Consider the following 21,594-nt stretch of genomic DNA (forward strand, 5'->3'; position numbering starts at 1 on the left):
GCCCCTTCGCCTCCCGAGCGGCGGGCGGGCGGCGCGGGGAGGCGGGGCGCGGCGGCCGGCGGTGTCTGCGCCTCGGCGGCCTGGGAGCGGGCAGACGCCCGGGGAACATGGCGGCGGAGGCGGCGGTCCCGGCGCTCCCCAACAGCGGCGGCGGGGGCGCGGGGGCGCCGTCGGGCACGGTCCCCGTGCTCTTCTGCTTCTCGGTCTTCGCGCGGCCCTCGTCCGTGCCCCACGGCGCCGGCTACGAGCTGCTCATCCAGAAGTTCCTCAGCCTGTACGGCGACCAGCTCGACATGCACCGCAAATTCGTGGTGCAGCTCTTCGCGGAGGAGTGGGGCCAGTACGTGGACCTGCCCAAGGGCTTCGCGGTGAGCGAGCGCTGCAAGGTGCGCTTCGTGCCGCTGCAGATCCAGGTGGGTCCCGCCGCCGCCGCGCCCGGTCCCCGCGCGCCCGGCCCCCGCCGCGCTCCTCAGGTGCCCCGCGCCGCGCCGCCTGGGAAGGGCCGGTCGCTCTCGCCAGCGGCGGGGACGCCCCCGGGCATGTGCCGGTGCAGAGGTGACGGTCGCCAGCTGCCCTGGGCAGGCGGGGGCGGGGGCCTCTCCGCTGGTGGCCGCGCGCGATCGCCCCCACGTGTGTGGCCCTCGGCCGCCCGCAGCCGCCGGGTGCGCCGGGAGCGAGTCCCAGCCTCCCGCGGAGCCCAGGGCTGGGCGGTGGTGGCCGTGCTTTTATTTGGGGGTGATGCATTGTAGGGAGCACTGGCCTCCGGGTGTGTTCCCCGGAGTTGTGTTCACCACTTGCGGAAGCACAAAACTTTAGGAGTCAGACCTTCTCCCCCTCCTCTTCCCCCGCTTTCGGGTTCCTGACCTGAAGCCTCCCCTGACCCAAGTGAAATAACCATGTGCTTACCCTCTTCCCTGGAGCTGTCAGCTGAACCTGCTGATTACACATGCGTCGGCTCCATTAAAAATGTCGGATTGACCCTCTTAAATGCAACTTTAGCAAGACCATGATTTCCTGGTCATGATGACTCGGAAAGTTATTATACTTGAGGGTTATTTTATAGCTTTTTACATTGCTTTTTTAAAAGCCACACTCTTAATACAACAGCGGGTCAGTCTCCTGTCCTTTTTTTTTTTTTTTTTTTTATGCTCAGAGGATTCACTGAACGATTTATATTTTTGAAAAGAAAAATATGAGGTATGGTTTAGTACTACACCATCAACATCTTTCCTTTAGTGGAGAAACCGGTAAGCCGTGTCTTCGGAAGACCACACTGAAATGTGGGGTTCGAGGGTAGAAGGCATTTTTTAATATTCAGGTGTCATTCTCTGCAGATCATTCTGTAGTTGTTTTTCCCCTTGTAGTCGGCTGTGGAATTGGCCTTGTCTCCTGTCACCCCAGCAACTATGCCAGAAGCTTCCTAAGCAGGTGCTTGAAGCCGCCTCAAGTTCCTGTGCTCAGTGGACAAAGGCTTCGAGAGGCACTGTCACTCCTGCAGGGCCTGCAGCAAGGCAGGTGGTCTCCGACGGCTGCTGTCCACATGGAGAATCTGGAGGCCTGTGGTTGCAGGTGTTTACCACTCCCCATTTTTATATCTTCGAGAGTTTCCATGGCATTTAGAAAGAAACAGTCACAGGGATGCCTGATCCCTACGTTGTACCCTGAAACTAATATAATATCGTATGTCACAACTGTAACTGAAAAAGGAATTTTAAAAATTAAAATATAAAATTTTTTAAAAAAGAGTTTTCGTGGCTGACCCCTCTCTGCAGCCTTCCTTGTCTATTCAGATTATTGCTGCCAAAATACCTAAGAAGTTGGATGCACCTTTGACAAATCCATTAATGAAGGCGAGAATCCAAATTCTAATGAGGAGGTCTTGGACCTGTTCTGAGGATGCAGATTCTTTGTGATGATTTCCCATAGTAGTTGGAGAGGAGGGTGGGCTGTTACCTAACAGGATGTTATGCCAAACTAGCACCCCCACCACCCCATCTGTAAGGTTTAATACCAGAGGATATTTTTTTCCATTGATTTCTGGAGACAGTGGGAGGGGGAGAGAGAGGGAGGAGGAGAGAGTAAGAAACATCAATGTGAGAGAGACATATCGATTGGTTGCCTCCCACACTGCACATTCCCCAACTGGGGCCAGGGATCGGACTTGCAACCCAGGAACATGCCCTTGACCGGAATCAAACCTGAGACCCTTTGGTATGTGGACCGACACTCTAACCATTGTATAACACCGGCCAGGGCTGACAACTCTTTTTAATTAAACATTCTTATATGTGTATACTTGAAATGTCTCGTACTTTATCCAAAGGCATTATATAATTCAGGTCACTTGTGGCTTTTGAAATATTTTGCCTGGTATAGGAGGTAACATATAGTTAATTTTTTTGTGGTTATGTTTAAAGTATTGATAATATCACTACTCTGTTTTGTCCTTTGAAAAATGATTTTGCACTAAATAGCCCAAGAATTCCTTAGTATCTGTTACAAAATATTTTATACATTTTTAAATAATTAAAGACTTATATTATCTTCTTCTAATCATAATATTTTGACTTCTTCAGACAGGTGCCTTGAAAATAGAGAATGTGGAGGGATATACACAGATACATACATGGGCACACACTTCCCCATATATTCATGTACCTATTCTGATACCTATTTCTATCTATATGAGGTGTGTGTGTGTGTGTGTGTATGTACGCTCAGAAGGAAAATTAAGATATTTCTTTTCATAACCATTTTATGTATCTTTTGGAACACAGCAGTATAATCCTAGAGACATGGGCATTTTATGCTAGAGGCGACCATAGAGTTCATTCCACAAACATTTGAGCGGTAGCTGTAACTGTCTGGCACAGTGAATGTAGACATGAGTAAGGCCCAATTATCATGCCTTACCTAATCTAACTCTTCTCATTTTGCGAAAGAGCAGAACATACAGGGACTTGTTCAAGGTTAACGGTAATGGTGAAGATAGCAAAGCATGTGAGGGTCCTCCCTTATCGCTGGCCAGAGCATTCTTGTTCTCTTTTTATACTTCATGAAAATATAAAGCAGAATACTCAAGTAATACCGTTTGTTGTTCTTTGGAATAGATGCCTGTCACTTAGGAAGACTCAAGGTAGCTGTGCTACTGGGATGGTAGGCCCCTTCCTTCTCCCAGAGGCAGGGACAAAGAGCATAATGTTGGCCATATGTATGTCACTGCTTAAATAATGTGACTTGTTATTTCTCCAGACATAGGCCTTAGCCTCTGTGGCTCTGTCTCACACACTATATATTCTAGAATGTTTTCTCCATTTACATAGGGGTTTGAGTTTGCTTTCCTGCTTGTGCTGACTGCCATTGCTTGTGCCGCACTGTCAGCACCCGTGTTTGGTGAGCGGTTTTACGGGGGCTGATCTTTAAGACCCCCATTGCCAATATTAGGCTGTAGTAACTTTTTGGTGTCGTCTTTTCTGAAATACTCTGTCACAGGTAACAAAAGACAGCTCTTGTTTCAAGCATGGTTTATGTGTCTTTAACATTGTCAATATGTTTGAAGTCTGAGGAATTTTGAGATTTGAGGGAAGAAATGTAAATGACAGGATTATGCAGTGGGAATTTAGGTCATTTTTTTTACTTAGAAGTTTTAATTTTCCAAAATGTGTTTCCCAACTTTTAACTAATTGAAACATTCCTCTCTGGAAACGCACATGAATTTGCTCTCATACCACCACCAGTGTGTTTCCCTGCTTGTCGGTGGGGAAGGCAGAGCCAGTAGAGGAGGGAAGACATGGGCCTTGTGAGAGGATTGGCTTCAGCCAGCAGGGAGGGCTCTGACAGCCTCATGTGGCAGGAGATAAGCTTCCCTGGGAAGGTTATTCTGACCTTGTCCTGAGATGGTTAATTGGAAAGGGATTCAGCTCCAGCTTTCACTTTCTTGGAAGTTTATTACTACTGTTATTCTCTTAAACAGGGCCATGGACAAGACAGTTCATGGCTAGACGAGAGCACAGACTTCATGGGAAGGGAGCGAAGGCAGGTCTGTAAAGCAGAGGGAAAGGCGTCTGCTCCCCCTGGGCTGGCTAGTCTGAAGGTGTGATTTTTGAATCGGGAACCTTTACCACGGGAGCATGTAGGAGGAGCAGGTAGAAATAATTCCTTTGCAGCCTGTATTACAAAGCCCAAAACCTGTTTTGCCAGAACCAGAACATGAAATGGTAAGTCTTTTGGTGACATTGGGAAATCCACTTTACAAATCATTTGCTTAATTCTGCAGACTATGTTAACATTCAAGTTAGGCAATATGTGTGTGTGTGTGTGTGTGTGTGTGTGTGTGTACTTCTTAAGGGAGCTTAATAATAAGTGGTATTTTTAACCTCATTACTGAAAAAGGTTTTTAAATGTGCTGAATTCCAGAGTGTAGTGTGTTTTCTAGAAGACGGATCTCACAATAGCCTAAGACATCTATTGATTGATTACATGAAGCTCATGTAATCCTTGAACTAGCCATATGAGGTAGATACTATTTTTCTTGCTTTGTGACAGATTAATAGACTGCCATTTGGAGATGGCACTGGATTTGTCTAATTTCATGTAATTAAAATGAGAGAAATTGAGATCTGGACTCGGATTTAATCCACAGGGTGTGCTGTGTAGGGAGCCTCGTCCGGGGAGTCCCATCACACAGGCCTCTGTCTGAGTGAGTCAGCATGGGAGCAAGGTCCTACTGTGGCTGCGTAACCCGACGGCCTTGGAGACACCGCTGAGTGAAATAAGGACGCCCCGGGCCCTCTTCGGGATTCTCTTCCAAGCAGATCAGGCCTATTTTGAGCCTATAAAAGACAACCAAGTTTTTGAAAACATCACATTTACAATTCCAAACTTGACTCCTTCCTAAAGATATGAATTGTGCTCACTGTAGTACGTTGCTAAGGGGCTGCTGTGACGAAGTACCCCAGACTCAGTGGCTTATACAACAATATATTTCTCGCAGTTCTGAAGGCTAGAGATCAGGGTTGCTTCTGAGGCCGTGAAGGAGAATCCGTGCTATGCCTCTCTCCTGGCTTTTGCTGGTTTGTTGGCAGCCTTTGGCCTTGCTTGGCTTATGGACACATCACCCTGATCTCTGCCTTCAGGTTCACAAGGCCTCTCTGTCCCAATTTCTCCCTTTTTATAAGGACACCAGTCATGTTGGACTAGGCCCGTGGTCAGCAATCCGTGGCTCATGAGCCACATGCGGCTCTTTGGCCCCTTCAGTGTGGCTCTTCCACAAAATATTACGTGGGGGCGCACACGTACAGTGCGATTGAAACTTCGTGGGCGCACACGTACAGTGCGATTGAAACTTCGTGGCCCATGCGCAGAAGTAGGTATTTTGTGGAAGAGCCACACTCAAGGGGGCCAAAGAGCCGCATGTGGCTCGAGAGCCGCGGTTTGCCGACCACTGGACTAGGCACCCACCCTACTCCAGTAATAATAACTCATTGTAACTAATTATATTTTCAATCCAAATAAAGTCACTTTCTGAAGTACTGGGGTTAGGGATTCAATGTATGAATTTTGGGGGACACAATTCAACATATAACATGTGCCATGTAGTACTTTTATGGAGAGAACAGAACTGGTGCGCAGTTCATCACTGAGGAAGGCCAGTCAGTCACCCTGCATGTGCCTGTCCTGAGTAACCAGGGGACCGAGCCAGGGAGGGGCAGATTCCTAGCCGGTGAACAAGCCATTGTTAGAAAACAGTCAGTGCACACGTGCTAGTGAAGGGGGTAGATACTGTCATGATAATGGTAATAATGGGACTTGGGGATGAAGAGCCTTTTGTATATGAAATCACAGGTTAAATCCCAGCTATGACACTTCTTAAGAAAGTGGACAAAAAATGTATACTAGAAAATGGTCTTAAATTCTAGCTTGAGGAAGCCATTGGCTGTGATCAGCTCTTTCTATTTAAATATGTGTATTGAAGTCTGTATTATTGAATGTACATGTTGTAGGGATATAGGAAGAAATGTGAAGGCATGTAAATGCACATATTTTTATATATGATTTCTTCATGCTTCTTAAATATGCATTTTCCTGTAATTGCTACACTTTTACTGTGACGGCATTTGGTCAAATCCACTTTTATTTTGTTATCTTGTGGTTGCAACATGTAAATGTTTGACTAAGAACAATATTTTATTTATTCACTTTTTAATATTTTTATTGATTTCAAAGAGGGAGAGAGAGAGATAGAAACATCAATGATGAGAGAAAATGCCGAAACCGGTTTGGCTCAGTGGATAGAGCGTCCGCCTGCGGACTCAAGGGTCCCGGGTTCGATTCCGGTCAAGGGCATGTACCTGGGTTGCGGGCACATCCCCAGTGAGAGATGTGCAGGAGGCAGCTGATCGATGTTTCTGACTCTCTGTCTCTCTCCCTTCCTCTCTGTAAAAAATCAATAAAATATATTTTTTAAAAAATGATGAGAGAAAACAATTGATCAGCTGCCTCCTGCATGTCCTCCACTGGGGATCCAGCCCACAACCTGGGCATGTGCTCTGACCGGGAATCAAACCATGACCTCTTGGTTCATACGTCAACGCTCAACCACCAAGCCACTCCAGCTGGGCATATGAACAGTATTTTTATTTGGTTTTAAGAGAAATTCCTGAGTCAGAGTAAGAAGTCCCTGTGAATTATAGAGTCATTGTGTGATTTAACGACAGCTTTTGGAGTTCATGTGGATTTGGGGGGTGGGCGGTTATCTGGACATGGGTTGGATTGGTTTGATTTGTTTTGTGTAGCCTCAAAGCCTCTTTCTTGGCTGGTGAAGTATGGAGGTTATTCATAAAGTAGCATCTTTCCCCCTAACTACCATAGCCTAGGGAGACCATTTATTTTTAAAACAAACTTTTTATTTTAGGATAATGTTAGATTTTTAGCAAAGATAGCACAGAGACTTCCTGTAGACCTGTGTCCAGCTCCCCCCCATTGCTGTGGCATATTTGTCACAACCAAGGAACCAACATTAACTGAGCTCCACACTTCATTCAGATTCCTCTAGCTTTTCCCTAATGCCCTTTTCCTGTTCCAGGATCCGATCCAGGATACTAATTACATTTAGTTGCCATGTCTCCGTAGGCTCCTCTGGGCTATGACAGTTTCCCAGACGTCCATTGCTTTTGATGATCTTGACAGTTTTGAGGAGTCCTGGCCAAATAATTTGATAGAATGTACCTCAAATTGAATTCATCTAATTTTTTTCTCATGCTTAGACTGGAGTTGTGGGATTTTGAGAGGAAGATTATGAAGGTCATTCTCACATTATATGAAAGCTACAGACCATCAACATAACATCATTGGTTAAAAAATTTGTATTTTTTAAAGTATATTTTTATTATTGATTTCAGAAAGGAAGGGAGAGGGGGAGAGATAGGACATCAATGATGGGAGAGAATCATTGATCGGCTGCCTCCTGCACGCCCTACACTGGGGGTCAAGTCCTCAACCTGGGCACGTGCCTTGACTGAGAATCAAACTGTGACCTCCTGGTTCATAGGTCAATGCTCAACCACTGAGCCATGCCAGGCAGGGGTTACCTTCATCTTAATCTATTTGAGGCAGTGTTAGCCAGGCTTTTCCCCTATAAAGTTACCCTCTTCCCTCTGCTCTACTCTGAGAAAGTGAATTACTGAGTGCAGGCCACATTCAAGGGGATGTTGGGAGTTAAACTCCTTGAGAGGAGACCATCTAGGCATTTTTTGGTTCACAAAATTATAACCAGTCATCTCTGCATAAAAAAAAAAAAAGTGCCTTGCCACCTTATCTCTCTTGTTTCTTTCTTCGTTCACTGAACGTTTATAGATGATGAGTTCCTGAACTAGAAAGGTTTTTCAGGGCAGTGAGGATTTTAGGGCTGCATTTTCTGAACTCCTCAACCTGTGTCTAATGTGACATGCATCTGATGTGGTCCCCTGCCCAGAACAGGATACCTCACCACTGAAATGAGGTACAGGGAAGCACCAGGGAATAGGAACCCCAGGAGATCACAACTCTGAATATTTAGGATTTCCGGGTAGGTAAGGTTTTATTTCTTCAAGTACCCAAAATATTTTTTAATATTTTGACCATTTTATATTATAGTCCTGCCCTGACCGGTTTGGCTCAGTGGATAGAGCGTTGACCTGTGGACCGAAGGGTCCCGGGTTCGATTCCGGTCAAGGGCATGTACCTTGGTTGCGGGCATATCCCCAGTGGGGGGTGTGCAGGAGGCAGCTGATCGATGTTCCTCTCTCATTGATGTTTCTAACTCTCTATCCCTCTCCCTTCCTCGCTGTAAAAAATCATTAAAATATATTATAGTCCCAAAATGTTATATAATTTAACATTTTCTTAATGTGTGTGATAACATGATATTATTCCAATTTATAAGTTTTATACAGCTTGTTATTCCTTCACTAGAGGTCTAGATTGTAGGACAAGTTGAGTTTTGATCTGCTTTTATTGTGCATTGAAGCTCTCGGTCAGCTGTCATTTCTTGCTGCTGTCAGTTTGCCTGTCTCCAGCAGTTTGCTTTCTCATTTGCTGTTAATAACCATCTATGAGTTTAGAATCCAGACAACCAAACTTGAGTTAGTCAATAGAGTGTGAGATCTTGGAGATTTAAGTAGGCCTCCGGCATAGGAGCAGCTGCCGGGGAGTTTTATTTTGCATGCTTGCTAGCTTCCCCCTGTCGGGGAGTGTTGAGCTTGGCTGAGTTCTATTACTATCATTTAAAACAGGCTGGTTGATGATAAACTGCTTTTCATAGTGTGCCCTGAACACATTGTGAATGACTAGGGACCTACGATTCAAATTTATAAGAAGAAAATAATATAGATTGTGAGCCTTTGTAACCAAGATTTAATGTTTACTGAGAGTTTAAAATACATAGACATAAAGAATGATTCTTTTAAAAATGGTCCCCTAAGTCAGTGGTCAACAATCTTTCGGACCTCACGGACCACCAGTGGTCCACAGACCACCGGTTGGTGACTGCTGCCCTAAGTACCTGTATACATATTACATTCACAGCTTTTGAAAAATTACCAAAATGGTGGCATAATATTTTCATCAAAAATGTATGTAAGAAAGCAGCCAAAGGTAGCATATATAACTTAAGATGCTTCAATATTTAGTTTAATTAAAACTAAGAAAACCCTATACATAGTGTTTAATCCCATAGAATTTATATAGATAAAAGCCTAAACGACCAAACAACAGGTCGACCGGTAGCTATGACACACACTGAACACCAGGGGGGAGACGCTCAACACAGGAGCTGCCCCCTGATGGTCAGTGCGCTCCCACAGTGGGAGCGCTGCTCAGCAAGATTACCGAGCAGCGGTGGCGGTGGTGGCGGTGGCAGTGGCAGGCTCAGCGGGGCAGGGCTGAGCGGGAGCGGTGCCCAGCCTGGGCTCAGGCTTCTCCCTGGCCACCTGCCGCTTCAGGCACTACTGCATCCCTGGGGTATGCAGAAATTATACAATTTCTATTTAAATATGTGTATATTTAAAGGGTGTACACACACACACACACACACACACACACACACACAGCATTTGGTCAAATCCACTTTTATTTTGTTATCTTGTGGTTGCAACATGTAAATGTTTGACTAAGAACAATATTTTATTTATTCACTTTTTAATATTTTTATTGATTTCAAAGAGGGAGAGAGAGAGATAGAAACATCAATGATGAGAGAAAATGCCGAAACTGGTTTGGCCCAGTGGATAGAGCGTCCGCCTGCGGACTCAAGGCCAAGTCTGTACATTCAATAATACAGACTTCAATACACATATTTCCAATTTAGAAACTTCCCCAGTTTCTAAACCAGCAGTCCGACATCACCCCAGGGGTCCCGGATTGCGAGAGGGCACAGGCCAGGCTGAGATGCACAAATCTGTGCACCGGGCCTCTAGTATGTAATATAAGATGCTTGGATATTTATTTTAATATTCTTTATTGGCAAAGTAGGAAGCCCTATACATTGTGTTTGAATTACAGGTGTCACTTGCTCTGCGTGAACTTGTGTTGGAGTGCACATGGCTAATCAGTGCATGTTTATGGAGTTAACACCAGAGGGAGATTAAAGCACCAGAATCCCTCAGACCAGGGCATAGAGGAATAAAGTGAAAACTGATTAGAGCAGTCATACTATTAAGGATGAAAGATTCCTTTTAATGATTCACTGAATTCCTGTAGTAACCTGTTTCCTGAGGGTATGCTGTGTGCTGAGGCAGTAAGGCATCTAGGGCCAGGCAATGGTGCAGCCACTGCTGTGTAAAAGAGACACGGATTCCTGTAGAAAATTACTGGTAATTATCATCGGGGAGTGGTTTTAGAGAAAGCAAAACAGGTTAATTAGCAGAGTGGCTAGAAGAATAGTGGTGTGGGTTCATTCAGGACCAGACTGAATGCTTTACATGGCTCTCTGTAATTTGAGAAGGTGGAAAGAAAAGCACCATAGACTTTTAAGAATCCAGTTGGTTAAATTCTCATATTCAGTAGTGATTTTCACTTCTTGGTAGATTCATATTGGGCCCGAGTTGTTAGAATAGACCAACTATGGCAATGCAAAGCCTGGTAGTCTGATACCCAGTTTTTCATCTTGTCATTGAAGCCTCTGATTTTGATAAATATGTTTTAAAATGCAGACATCAAATTTATGTCTGTCCATTTAACATTGGTGATGTGGTTGGCATCATTTCATTGCCTTTTTGTGAACTTGTAAGTTATTCTTAATAATAGCATCATAATCTTTCTGTCTTGATGATAGGCAATAATTCTGGATTTGTTTCTGTCTGCTTTCTGTATTCTTTGTTCCATGGTCTCTATTACAGGTTATTTTCAATTTTACTTTGTACTTATATGCAATGCCATCATCAACTTTAAGTTATTTACTGTTGTAATATTTGTTTTTATTATAAAAGTAATACATATTTTTAAATAGCATTCAGAAAATGTTTTTAAATAGCACTTGGAAAATATGAAAAAGGTATAAAGAGAAAATATTATTAATACCCCTAACTACAGGTTATCCCCCAAAAAACATATACACACTTTAACAGCTGATAGCTCAATTTTGAAAATGAACTGTATTTTAATAAACACTGCTTTTATAATTATTCAAAGTGTATGTATACATTTTTAAGGACACCCTATATATAACCACTTCTTATTTTTATATATTTGTTTCTACTTTTTAAAAATATCTTTTTTTGATTTTAGAGACAGAGAGAGAAACAGAAAGAGAGACATGAATATGTTGTTCCACTTATTTATGCATACATGCCCTGGCCAGCGATCGAACCCGATGTCTCTGATTTTGATGAATATGTTTTAAAATGCAGACATCAAATTTATGGGGACAGCGCTCTAACCAACTGAGTTACCCAGCAAGGGCCTGCTTCTACTTCTTATTCACATTTTAACATTATTGGAATACTATTGAACTGTGCTCTGTTTTTAAAATTAAAAGTAGATTATAAGCATTTCTTCTTAGGTGGTAGAAATTTTTGAAATATATATATATATATATATATATATGCTATTTTAATTGGCTAAAAAATGTTTTGTCCTGTGAATGTTAAAATTTGTGAAATCATTTCTGTATTGTTGACCCAGTTTATTGCTAATTTTCACTATTAAAAGCCGTTCACTGGAAATCTTCGTGGATCATTTTTTTTCTATAGTTTAGATCATTTCTTTTGGATAATAGTTGAAGAAATTGACTTAGTGGGTCAAACAGTAGAAACATTTTCTTCTTTTATTGACCTCCACCGAAAATAAATGTCATCGGATAATGAGGGCTAACTCATTCTTTTTTCTTTTTTCCCTCAGCTCACTACCCTGGGAAATCTTACACCTTCGAGCACCGTGTTTTTCTGCTGTGATATGCAGGAAAGGTTCCGACCAGCCATCAAGTATTTTGGGGATATTATTAGTGTGGGACAAAGATTGGTACGTTTGCTTATTTTCTCCAATTTACTAAAGCACGATATACATTCATATATATGTATATATGTTACTAATTATCTTTGCGGGGGGTTTTTGTTTGTGTGTGTGGTTTCTTTCCAGTTGCAAGGGGCCCGGATTTTAGGAATTCCGGTTATTGTAACAGAGCAGTACCCCAAAGGTCTTGGAAGCACTGTTCAAGAAATCGACTTAACGGGTGTGAAACTGGTGCTTCCAAAGACCAAGTTTTCCATGGTGTTACCAGAGGTGGAAGCGGCGTTAGCAGAGATTCCTGGAGTCAGGAGCGTTGTGTTATTTGGAGTAGAAGTAAGTACCTTTTGTTATGTTGTGGACATAATCTCATTTGTAGAAAACTTGATTCCGGAATGCATTTTTGTATATAGAATACCATGTAGGAGGTAATCCTGATGAAAAATAGCCACCGTTTATTAAGTGTTGACTATTTGCATGGCAGTAATCTAAACACTTTATATGTTAATTCATTAAACTCTCATAGCAACCCTCGACGCTAAGTCCTCCCCATATTATAGACGAGGAAACTAAAACACAGATGCTGTCTAACATTAAGGGATGGAGCTGGATTGCAATCTAGGTTGATAAATTCTTGGGCTTTTACTTTTAACCACTACTTTTGGAACACAGTTTTACTAAAGGCATTATTTTTGTGTTGTAGGATTTCACCTTGGGTCATAATTTTGCTCTAGAAAAACCTTAGAAGTCATGTAGTTCATGGTCATTCACATTTCAAACCATGTACATACCTTTTTAAAGGAAAAAAATACTCATGGATTCCTAATGCTGATTAAAATGATTTTTTGTTTGATTTGTTTTTCTTGGACATGTACAAATAGAATATAAGTGTTTACTTACAGCTTTTCAACAACTATTGAACTAAATTTAAAATTACTTTAAAAACAATGAAATCCAAAAACTATTAATTTAATGTACTTATGATGTTTTGAGAGTAGGATTATACTACTAAAACCTTATAGTAGTAGGTTTTAACAGTAGAAAGATGTAGTCTCAGGTTTCGATGTACTTTTAAATATCTTAAGACAATATAGAGGAAGCCTTTTTGTATAAATGTCGCACCAAATGCTGTTGCTGACTTTTGCACTTTTTTGTGCTCGTTCATCATTATTAGACCTCGTGCCTAATGAAGATGGTCTTTGAGCAGTCCTCTAGTGCTAATTGCAGTGAGCTGAGCTGTCAGTTGATAATTCTCCAAAATTCTCTTGTCGTATAAGATAAGGTTGGCATCATGGCATTATTGGGATCTGCTTTCATTCATTGTATAATCCAGCTATTGTTGGAGCATGTTTTTACTTTATGTTTTCCGCTAACCATTTGTTACAAGTTAGTACTTAGAAAGATGGAACCTGTATAATACATGTGCTGGGACACTGGGTATTTTTTGCCTGTGTCACAAGTTATTTTTAACCTGGCCTACCTTTACTCCTGGGCGCCTTGTAACAACTCAGTTTTCCCATTACTTTCTCAGTCTGCGGTACTGCAGACTCATTCTTTGTATTAGGCACTTGGTGTGAGTCCAGAAATAAACCCAATTGAGAGTGGCATCAAAACTGGGTGGTAGCATCAGCTGTTGGGAGGTCATCCAGGTGACAGAGAGGAAAACCTTTTAACAAATCCTCACAGAGCTCTAAGAATATGGTCAAGGATCCCAGTACCAGGAACGCTGAAGTAATCCAGTTCCTGGCGTTAGAAAGGGGAAACTAAACCAGAGATGCTGTTTATGTTCAAGGTTACCTAGCAGGTTAGAGGCAAAACTAGGTTAGGACAAGGTCATTAGACCTGCCATGGTTGCACATTTGCAGAATACTTTACATTTACCGCATTGTTACATATGATTTCTTACTTTCCTTCTAGACTCACGTGTGCATCCAACAAACAGCCCTGGAGCTCGTCGGCCGAGGTATTGAGGTTCATATCGTGGCTGACGCCACCTCATCGAGAAGCATGATGGACAGGATGTTTGCTCTCGAGGTAATTGTCTTGCGGTTCAATAAGTCATTTACCAAGTTTTCCAAACAAGTTTGAAGAGCATTGAATATTTGACAGCAATGCAGGATTTACCTCTTCAATTTGAGCTTGGTCAGACAGCATCAGACGCATTGGTTTCCAGAGACCTTTGAGATCTCACCACCATACCCTATTTTATCTCCGCTGTCTCCTTAGATCTAGATTACTAGTGACGCCAAGAGCTCCTTGATGTCTTTTGTCATAACTTTGCCAGAGATTTATGCATGAACTAGGAGAAATTCCAGTACGCTGAGCCTGAACCATTTAGAGATTTGCAAATTAAAAACAGCTCACCTAGGTTTAACTCAACCAAGATCTAGCCAAACCGAAGGCATAATGGGCCTAAGCCTGGTTCAGCCTCCTGTGAGGTTTCCTCAGACTTGAATTTCTTGAATGTCAGTCTGTGCATGCCACTCACATGCAGTGTATCGTGGTTCTCTGACTAGAGTGTCAAGATGTGCATCATAGTCCTTTGAAATATTCACTCCATATTGTGAAGATTCATTCTGTGTGTGTGTGTGTGTGTTTAATTCTAATCCTATAATGATTTTAGAGTAATGTACATGTAGATTGCTGAGTTCTTTAACTGATGGCCTATGAACCACTTTCTCTGTAGGATGGCTGTCATCTTTTCAGCCTGCAGTGTTTCCTGGGATGGTGAGGTAGGGAAAATGAGGAAGAATCAGAGGTGGAAAGGAGAAGAGTCAGTGGGGAGGGCTGGTGCAGAGCAGGTGGGGAGCAGCATTTGTTTAAGGCATCCCTTCTCTATTTTATTCCTGCCACAGTGAGTCCTATTTTGGGATTATGGGTAGAAACAGTTTTACTAATTTTGTTTAAACATTTTTAAGTCCATTTGGACTATTGGGTTCTCTGGTACTTAGGTGCTAAGTGTTGCTTTTTCCCATCTCAGCAAAGATCTTTAAGCTGTTTTTACAACCATGAGTTAATCAACTTCCACATTTCAGATTTTAATAATGAGCTTATCCCTTCCACGGTCAGATCCTCACGGTCCCAGCAAGCAGCTCTGTTCCTCTGTGGATAATTTATCTTTCTGGTAGTGCTGAGGTCTAGAACTTGAAGTGTTTCCAAGGAAGTGAAAACTAAAAGCATACAAGGAACACAAATCTTCCTTGTTTATAAAGATAGTTCAAGGGCGTTTGTTCTGCAGTCATGTAAGTTTTTTAGACATGTCTTTATTATGGCATTTATTACAGAAGATTGTTATTGTTGGCAATTCTGTCTTCTCACAAGGCTCAACATAAAAACATAGCTTTTTGTCATCTGAACCTCATTCCTTGAGAGGTAGCCTGTAATCTCAGTGACTAGCGGTCCACACCGTGGAGGGTTAATATGGGTGTGAATGCAGGTTCTGGCATTTTGTAAATGTGTGTCCTTAGACCAGTTATCTAATATCTATGCCTCAGATTGCTCATTAGTGAAATGGAAATAATATTCACTACATGGGAGGATTTGGGGAGGATTAAATAAGATAATGTATTGGTAGCACTTAATACCGTGTCTGACACTGTAGTCACAAATGATAGCTACTGCTTTTATTTTTATTGTTATTATTTGTTGTCTTCATGAGGTTAGTCTTATCAGAAATGGATAAGCAAGTATTAGCTTGCAAGACCCAGAAGGGACTAGTCTTGAAAAGTTCTTAGGAGGGAAGGAAAGAATAGAGTCTAGGGTGGATTCGGAGGAGCATGAAGCAAACAGCATTGAGTTAAAGTGTTGAGGTTGAAAGGGAAAACAGAATCAGGTCAGACGGTGGTAGGGGAACCATGCCGCATTTCAGTTTTCTGCTCAGTCTGAATTTGCTGTGGAACTGTTTTAGTTTGTCCCTAAATTATTGAGAGAAATGTTAAATTTTCTCTTATTTTATGACTCTGAAGGTTAAATAGCAATCTGCCAGCTCCCCTTCTTCTTGGTTCCTTTAGAAGACAACTACTGAAGATAATTCCTGAGACCACCCATATGGCCTGTCAAGGTCATGATGCTAGTAAGGTTTATAGTTGCCATTACTGGAATTTCTGAGCCAGGGTCTGTGCTGTGAGCTTTACTCAACAAAACTCATTGAGCACCTACCATCTAGCAGGCATTGTTGCTTTCAACTAATAATTGTAGAGTAAGTGCAGAATAAAATAGAATAAAACACTCTCTTGAAGTTGATGTCCTTCTACTTCTGGGGAGTTGTTAGTGTTGCTTGGAAATTAAAGGATTTGCTTCCCACACCCCCCACACCCGTCCTCTCTAAAGCCATCATGCTTTTGTGCTCTTGCATTTTTCGTTTGTGGGTCAGACTAATTCCTTTCCTTTGGCCTTGTTGGACTGAGACTGCAAGTGTAAGGGAAGCACATTGGAAACCTGTTATCATGTACCCGTGTGTGGTCAAAACAGCTGGAGTTTTAATTGCCCTTTTAAAGCCGGGAAAGAAAGTGGGTTTGGGACCAGCACTGTGGGTGTCCTGTAGCTCAGGGTGGAAAGCAGGAGCCTGCCAGGCTCTGGAAAAGTTGCTGTGGTTCCCTCCCTGCTTTCAGGTTGGGGCTGGGCAGGTACCATGCGAAGGTCTACCAGCCACACCTTCCCCTACACAGGTTCTTGGCTTGATTACTTTTGAATCCAATCGATATTGGCCATATGTCAGTCTTGAAGCCAAGTAATATCGTACAGGTTTTAGTGTGTTTCTGTGCCTGGAGCCTCCCGGCCTACCCCACCACTGTAACCGACTCTCAGCCCCTCTGAAGGCTGTTGAGGGGACCAGGCTCCCGTCAGCAGACCACTAGGGAAAGCTGGCTTCTTCCTGGGTCATCACATTTCTTCCTTGGGCCTGGGAACAGCTTTCTGTCCTTCCTGCCTCACTAAGGAACTAGGAATATGAGTGGCAGCTCACTTTGGTTGGCATTTTGGATTTTCTAAAGCACCTTCACTGACATTGAATGTGTGTGATTCAGATTCAGGCTGAATATTCAAAGTCTGCTGATGCAACAGCGAGCAGTACGACAGGCAGGACGGCCAGCGGGGGAGGGCACCAGCGGGGTTTGAGTGACTGGAGAGACAGCTGGGCTGCAGCTAGTCCTGTATTTGCTCCCTGCCCTTCTGTCTGAAGCAGGCACACAGTCCTTCGAGATTTCCACAGGTTGTGAGATGTTAGTGGACTGAAAAGCAAGGAGGGGAAATTCATTTCCAGAAGTGTTGGAAAAACTCCGTGGTAACTCACCTTCTGGTATTTATGCCAACATCAGGGGCACCAGCAGCCTGGCTTTGTGCTTCCTCTTTCCTCCATTCTTCCCGGCTGTCTTTGCGTGTCCTGAGAGTTCTGGTCCTCTGCTCCGCACGCCCTCTGTCCTGGCTGTCGAGGCCCAAGCCTGTTTTCTCAGAAGCAGGCTGTGGCTATACTTCCTTCTACATCCTTGGTAAAAAGCAGGAGTGTGCCAATGGGAAGGTAGGGCCTTCGGATCAATAGCCATCTGAAGGAGGATTTACTGTCACTCCACGGGGCTGTCTGGCTATTCAAGCGACTTCCTTCTTTCTTTCTTTTTCTTTCTTTCTTTCTTTCTTTCTTTCTTTCTTTCTTTCTTTCTTTCATTACTAGAGGTCTGATGCACGAAATTCGTGCAAGGAGCTTGGTCCCCGCCACCTCTGCCTCAACCCCTGCCACCGCAGCTTCTTCCAGAAGAACTTCCAGTCTAATTAGCATATTACACTTTTATTATTATAGATTATTATTTTTAATCTTTATTGTTGAAAGTATTACATATGTCCCCTTTACCCCCCATTGACCTCTCCCAGCCTGCCCCCGCCCCCAGCCCAGGCCTTCATCACTCTACTGTCTGTGTTCCTGGATTATGAACATATGCATATTCATATATTCATAACAAGTTCGTTGGTTGATCTCTTCCCACCCCCCACCCTCTCCTGCCTTTCCTCTCAGGTTTGACAGTCTGTTCGGTGCTTCTGTGTTTTCAGATCTATTTTTGTTCATCAATTTATGTTCATTAGATCCCCAGGAGTTGCTCATATGTGGAATCTAATGAGCAACTCCTCCTTTCCAATGAGAGACTGACCTGGGCATTTTCCTCTGACTTGCCTAGGAATTTTTCTCACCACCTCATCTTCCATGGTTCTTGCATCAGATGTTTCTGGGGATAACAGTTGGTTCATTGTTTTGCTGTTTGTTTGGGGTTTTTTTGTTTGCCCAGGGTTTCTGATAACAGATACATCCAAAAAATCAATCTCTACTCCAGAATTCTCTTCTCACCTCCCTTCTCCCTTCCCCCTTCTCCCTTGCCATTCCCTCCACTTTCCCCTGTTTGCCTTCCTCCCTCCCTCTTTTCTCTTCCCCCCTCTTCCACTCACTCCCTCCTTCCCCTCCTTACATTTCTGTTCTTAGTTCTTTATCATGATTCCACTGGAGCAATTTGGCAAGGACTCTTTGACCTGTCGGTGAAATTATACAATCTTAACTTTTATTCTGTAGTTAATGTGTTTCCAACATGTTAACGATGGTGGCAGTGGTGATGGATCCATTGTCATCCAGGGGCACATTCCTTTTTTTTTAAAAATATATTGTTGTTGATTTCAGAGAGGAAATTAGAGGGAGAGAGAGAGATCGAAACATCAGTGATGAAAGAGAATCATTGATCGGCTGCCTTCTGCACGCCCCACACTGGGGATCGAGCCCACAACCCGGGCATGTGCCCTTGATCGGAATCGAACCGGGACCCTTCAGTCCGCAGGCCGACACCCTATCCACTGAGCCAAACCAGCTAGGGCAAGGGGCACATTCTTAAACGAAACCTGAGGCTCTTCCACCACCAGTCATTTCTTACTTAGTGGGAGGACACACATGCTATACGTCACATGTTTGTGGACAGAAAAGGTAAATGAGAACCATTGTTTCACAGCCATTAGCCTTGATTTCCCATCTATCCGTGGCACAGATAAGCATAACATGGGCTGTTTTCTTTTACTTGTTTCTATCCCGTAGTACCGATACCGAGAATAATCACGGTGGGTTTGTGGTGTGGTTAGTTTGAAGTCTGTCCCCATCACTGACTTCGATAGTATAGCGAAGGACCCTGGATTTAATAGAGAACACTAATTATTGTGTCTCAGCGTCCTTTTCGCTATTTTAACGTGGCGTTTTCTCGTGCTTCCGTCTTCATTTGTCTTTATCTTTCTTTTTAAAGCGTCTTGCTCGAACTGGGATCATAGTGACGACCAGCGAGGCTGTTCTGCTGCAGCTGGTGGCGGATAAAGACCATCCGAAATTCAAGGAAGTCCAGAACCTGATTAAGGCGAGTGCCCCAGAGTCGGGTCTGCTTTCCAAAGTCTAGGACATGTGAAGGACTGGGTGCCACTCACCATCAGGGGGCAGGGCCGTAACCCCACAAGCTCTTGTCTCTGCTAGAATTAAAATGTTAAGTCAAATATTGGCTCTTTTTTTTGCGCCTCTTAGTAAAACTTAGTAAAAATGGTCTAACATTTGGGTACCAGCATTTAGTTACAAATGTCAAAGGCTTCAGGTGCTGCTTATCTTCTTTTTTTTTTTTTCCTTAATGTGCTCTTATTTATTTAAAAAAATTATAATATAGGTGCCTGTTTTGTCTATACTGTATACATGGATCATAACTCAAGAGTGCACACTCGTGAAGTTTTCTTATATTGTGCACTGCAGAGAAAAAGCTGTGTTGACAATAGTTTCATTTTTGTATTATTGTAACACATATGTTAAGACTTTAATGTGGACCCAGTGCTTTTACTTTACAGGTTGATTGAAATAGGATTCTTCTATGAGATTTAAAAACAGGTCTCTGATTCATGTTACCCCTTCCCCTCATAATGCAGTCAGTTTACTGACTGAGTTGCATTCATCTAACCAGACGGAATTAGTTTGGGAAATTATATATCTTTCATGTGTATGCTAATTTTCTTATTCTGGTCACCATCACTAAGTCTCTGTTAATGTTCTCTTTTTTAATTGAGTCTTTTCCTAGCAAGACTCGTTGGGTCATTGTTTTAATTTTGTAAACAGATGGGATGATTTGCAATGTCATATAGTTACTGGAGGGCTGTTTTAAAATCTTTGAGGTATTACCTTAGCTGACTATCTTTACAAAAATATCGAATAAACCTTCTAATATGCATAAGATTTAGCAAAAAGTTAAAGGCTGGATAAAATGTAGTTTTCAAATGTTCGTATTTTTGTTTGATATTTTCTCCACCTACCGTCCATTTATATAGGTACCAGTAACGATTTGGTAGTATTAATTTTGTAGTCATTGCTATCCTTCAATAAATTTATTTTCATTAAATACTTAGTAGAGGGTTTTAAAACTTTTTTTAAGTATTATGTGAAATATGGAACATTGCTGTCTTTTATATTAAAGTAATTAAAGAAAATGTATTATGTGAATGAAATTATTGTGTCCCCCACAACACAGCTCTATGAGTACTATTCCAGGCATTCTAATATCTATTTAAAGGTACAATATATATATAAGGTATAAATGTTGCCATTTATAATCTTTCAACTCCTGAGAATTTTCAAAGAAAGAAAATCCTTTGCAGGCAGGGGTACAGAAATTTTGCTGAAGGGCCTTCTTCATGATTCAAGGGCAGTAGGAATGTTTGTTTGTTTTTTGTCAGTGGTAACAGACAACAACCTCACAGTTCTTCTTGTGGGTGTATTTAAATTTTTTCTTGTCAGCAACCTTGTGAGTCAAAAAGAAGAATCAAAGATTTCTCCGCATTTAAAGCAGTTTTTAATAAATTTAACGTAGTGCTTTTCAAACTTTAATGTGAATGCAGATCACTTGGGGGTCTTGTTAAAACGCTGACTCTGGCTCAGTAGGTCTGGGTCGAACCGGCTGCCACCGCTGCTGCTCGGAGGGACCACACTGAGCAGCAACGATTTGACTAACGGCACCCGTCTCCCTTCACTGCTCCAGGCCCTTCATTTTTCATGAAATGCCGCCACAACGGAGCTTTTCAGAGCTGAAACCAGGTCTGTGGCCCTGCTTAGCTTCCTGTGGCCACCATGCCAAATTACCACAAACTTAGTGGCTTAAAACAACACACACTTATTATCTTCAGTTCTGCAGGTTCAGAGACCGAAATGGGTCTCACTGGGCTAAAATCCATCTTTCCCAGTGGATTGTAAGCTCCTTGAAAGCAGGACCTGTGCATTGTCTACACTCATCCTGGAAACCTATTGTGAGAACCTAGTAAGTTCTAGATACTGTGCTATGTGGTTAGGACAAAAAGATGCTCAGAAACATGGTCTGGTACAAAACCTGGTACACCCTAACCTCCCAGTGAATGTGAATTGAATTAAGATTCAGGAATGTCAATTCGGTATTAAAGTTCAGAGTCTCATAATTGGGAATTCTGCCTTCTCCTTTCTTGCAAATTATGCAAAAGCAGGATGTCAAGGCCTTATTATTATAGGAAAACTGAATTGATTTTAATACATTAGACTTTGAATTTGGAAGTGTCTATAATTTTGTAGGATAACAAGATTCTATTAACTGATGTAAATAA

General features: G+C 42.5%; 1 protein-coding gene across 1 annotated transcript; it reads left to right on the top strand.

Annotated features, from left to right (window-relative positions):
• The first annotated feature begins 83 nt into the window (after positions 1–83).
• Positions 84–20,889, top strand: ISOC1 (isochorismatase domain containing 1). Its single transcript, XM_070412577.1, has 5 exons — positions 84–413; positions 11,875–11,994; positions 12,112–12,315; positions 13,897–14,013; positions 19,242–20,889. Exons 1-5 carry the CDS (start codon positions 108–110, stop codon positions 19,386–19,388), a joined length of 894 nt encoding a protein of 297 aa, XP_070268678.1. The 5' UTR covers positions 84–107; the 3' UTR covers positions 19,389–20,889.
• Positions 20,890–21,594: the final 705 nt, after the last annotated feature.

Source organism: Myotis yumanensis, unplaced genomic scaffold (assembly GCF_028538775.1).
Source record: "Myotis yumanensis isolate MYYU_CA2020_CCGP unplaced genomic scaffold, mMyoYum1.0.hap1 SCAF_4, whole genome shotgun sequence".
Taxonomy (NCBI): Eukaryota; Metazoa; Chordata; class Mammalia; order Chiroptera; family Vespertilionidae; genus Myotis; species Myotis yumanensis.

Coding starts and splice junctions, on each gene's coding strand:
- ISOC1 (XM_070412577.1), top strand. CDS start 108: ATGGCGGCGGAGGCGGCGGTCCCGGCGCTCCCCAACAGCGGCGGCGGG. Junction 414..11,874: donor TCGTGCCGCTGCAGATCCAG/GTGGGTCCCGCC, acceptor TTTTTCCCTCAG/CTCACTACCCTGGGAAATCT. Junction 14,014..19,241: donor ACAGGATGTTTGCTCTCGAG/GTAATTGTCTTG, acceptor TTCTTTTTAAAG/CGTCTTGCTCGAACTGGGAT.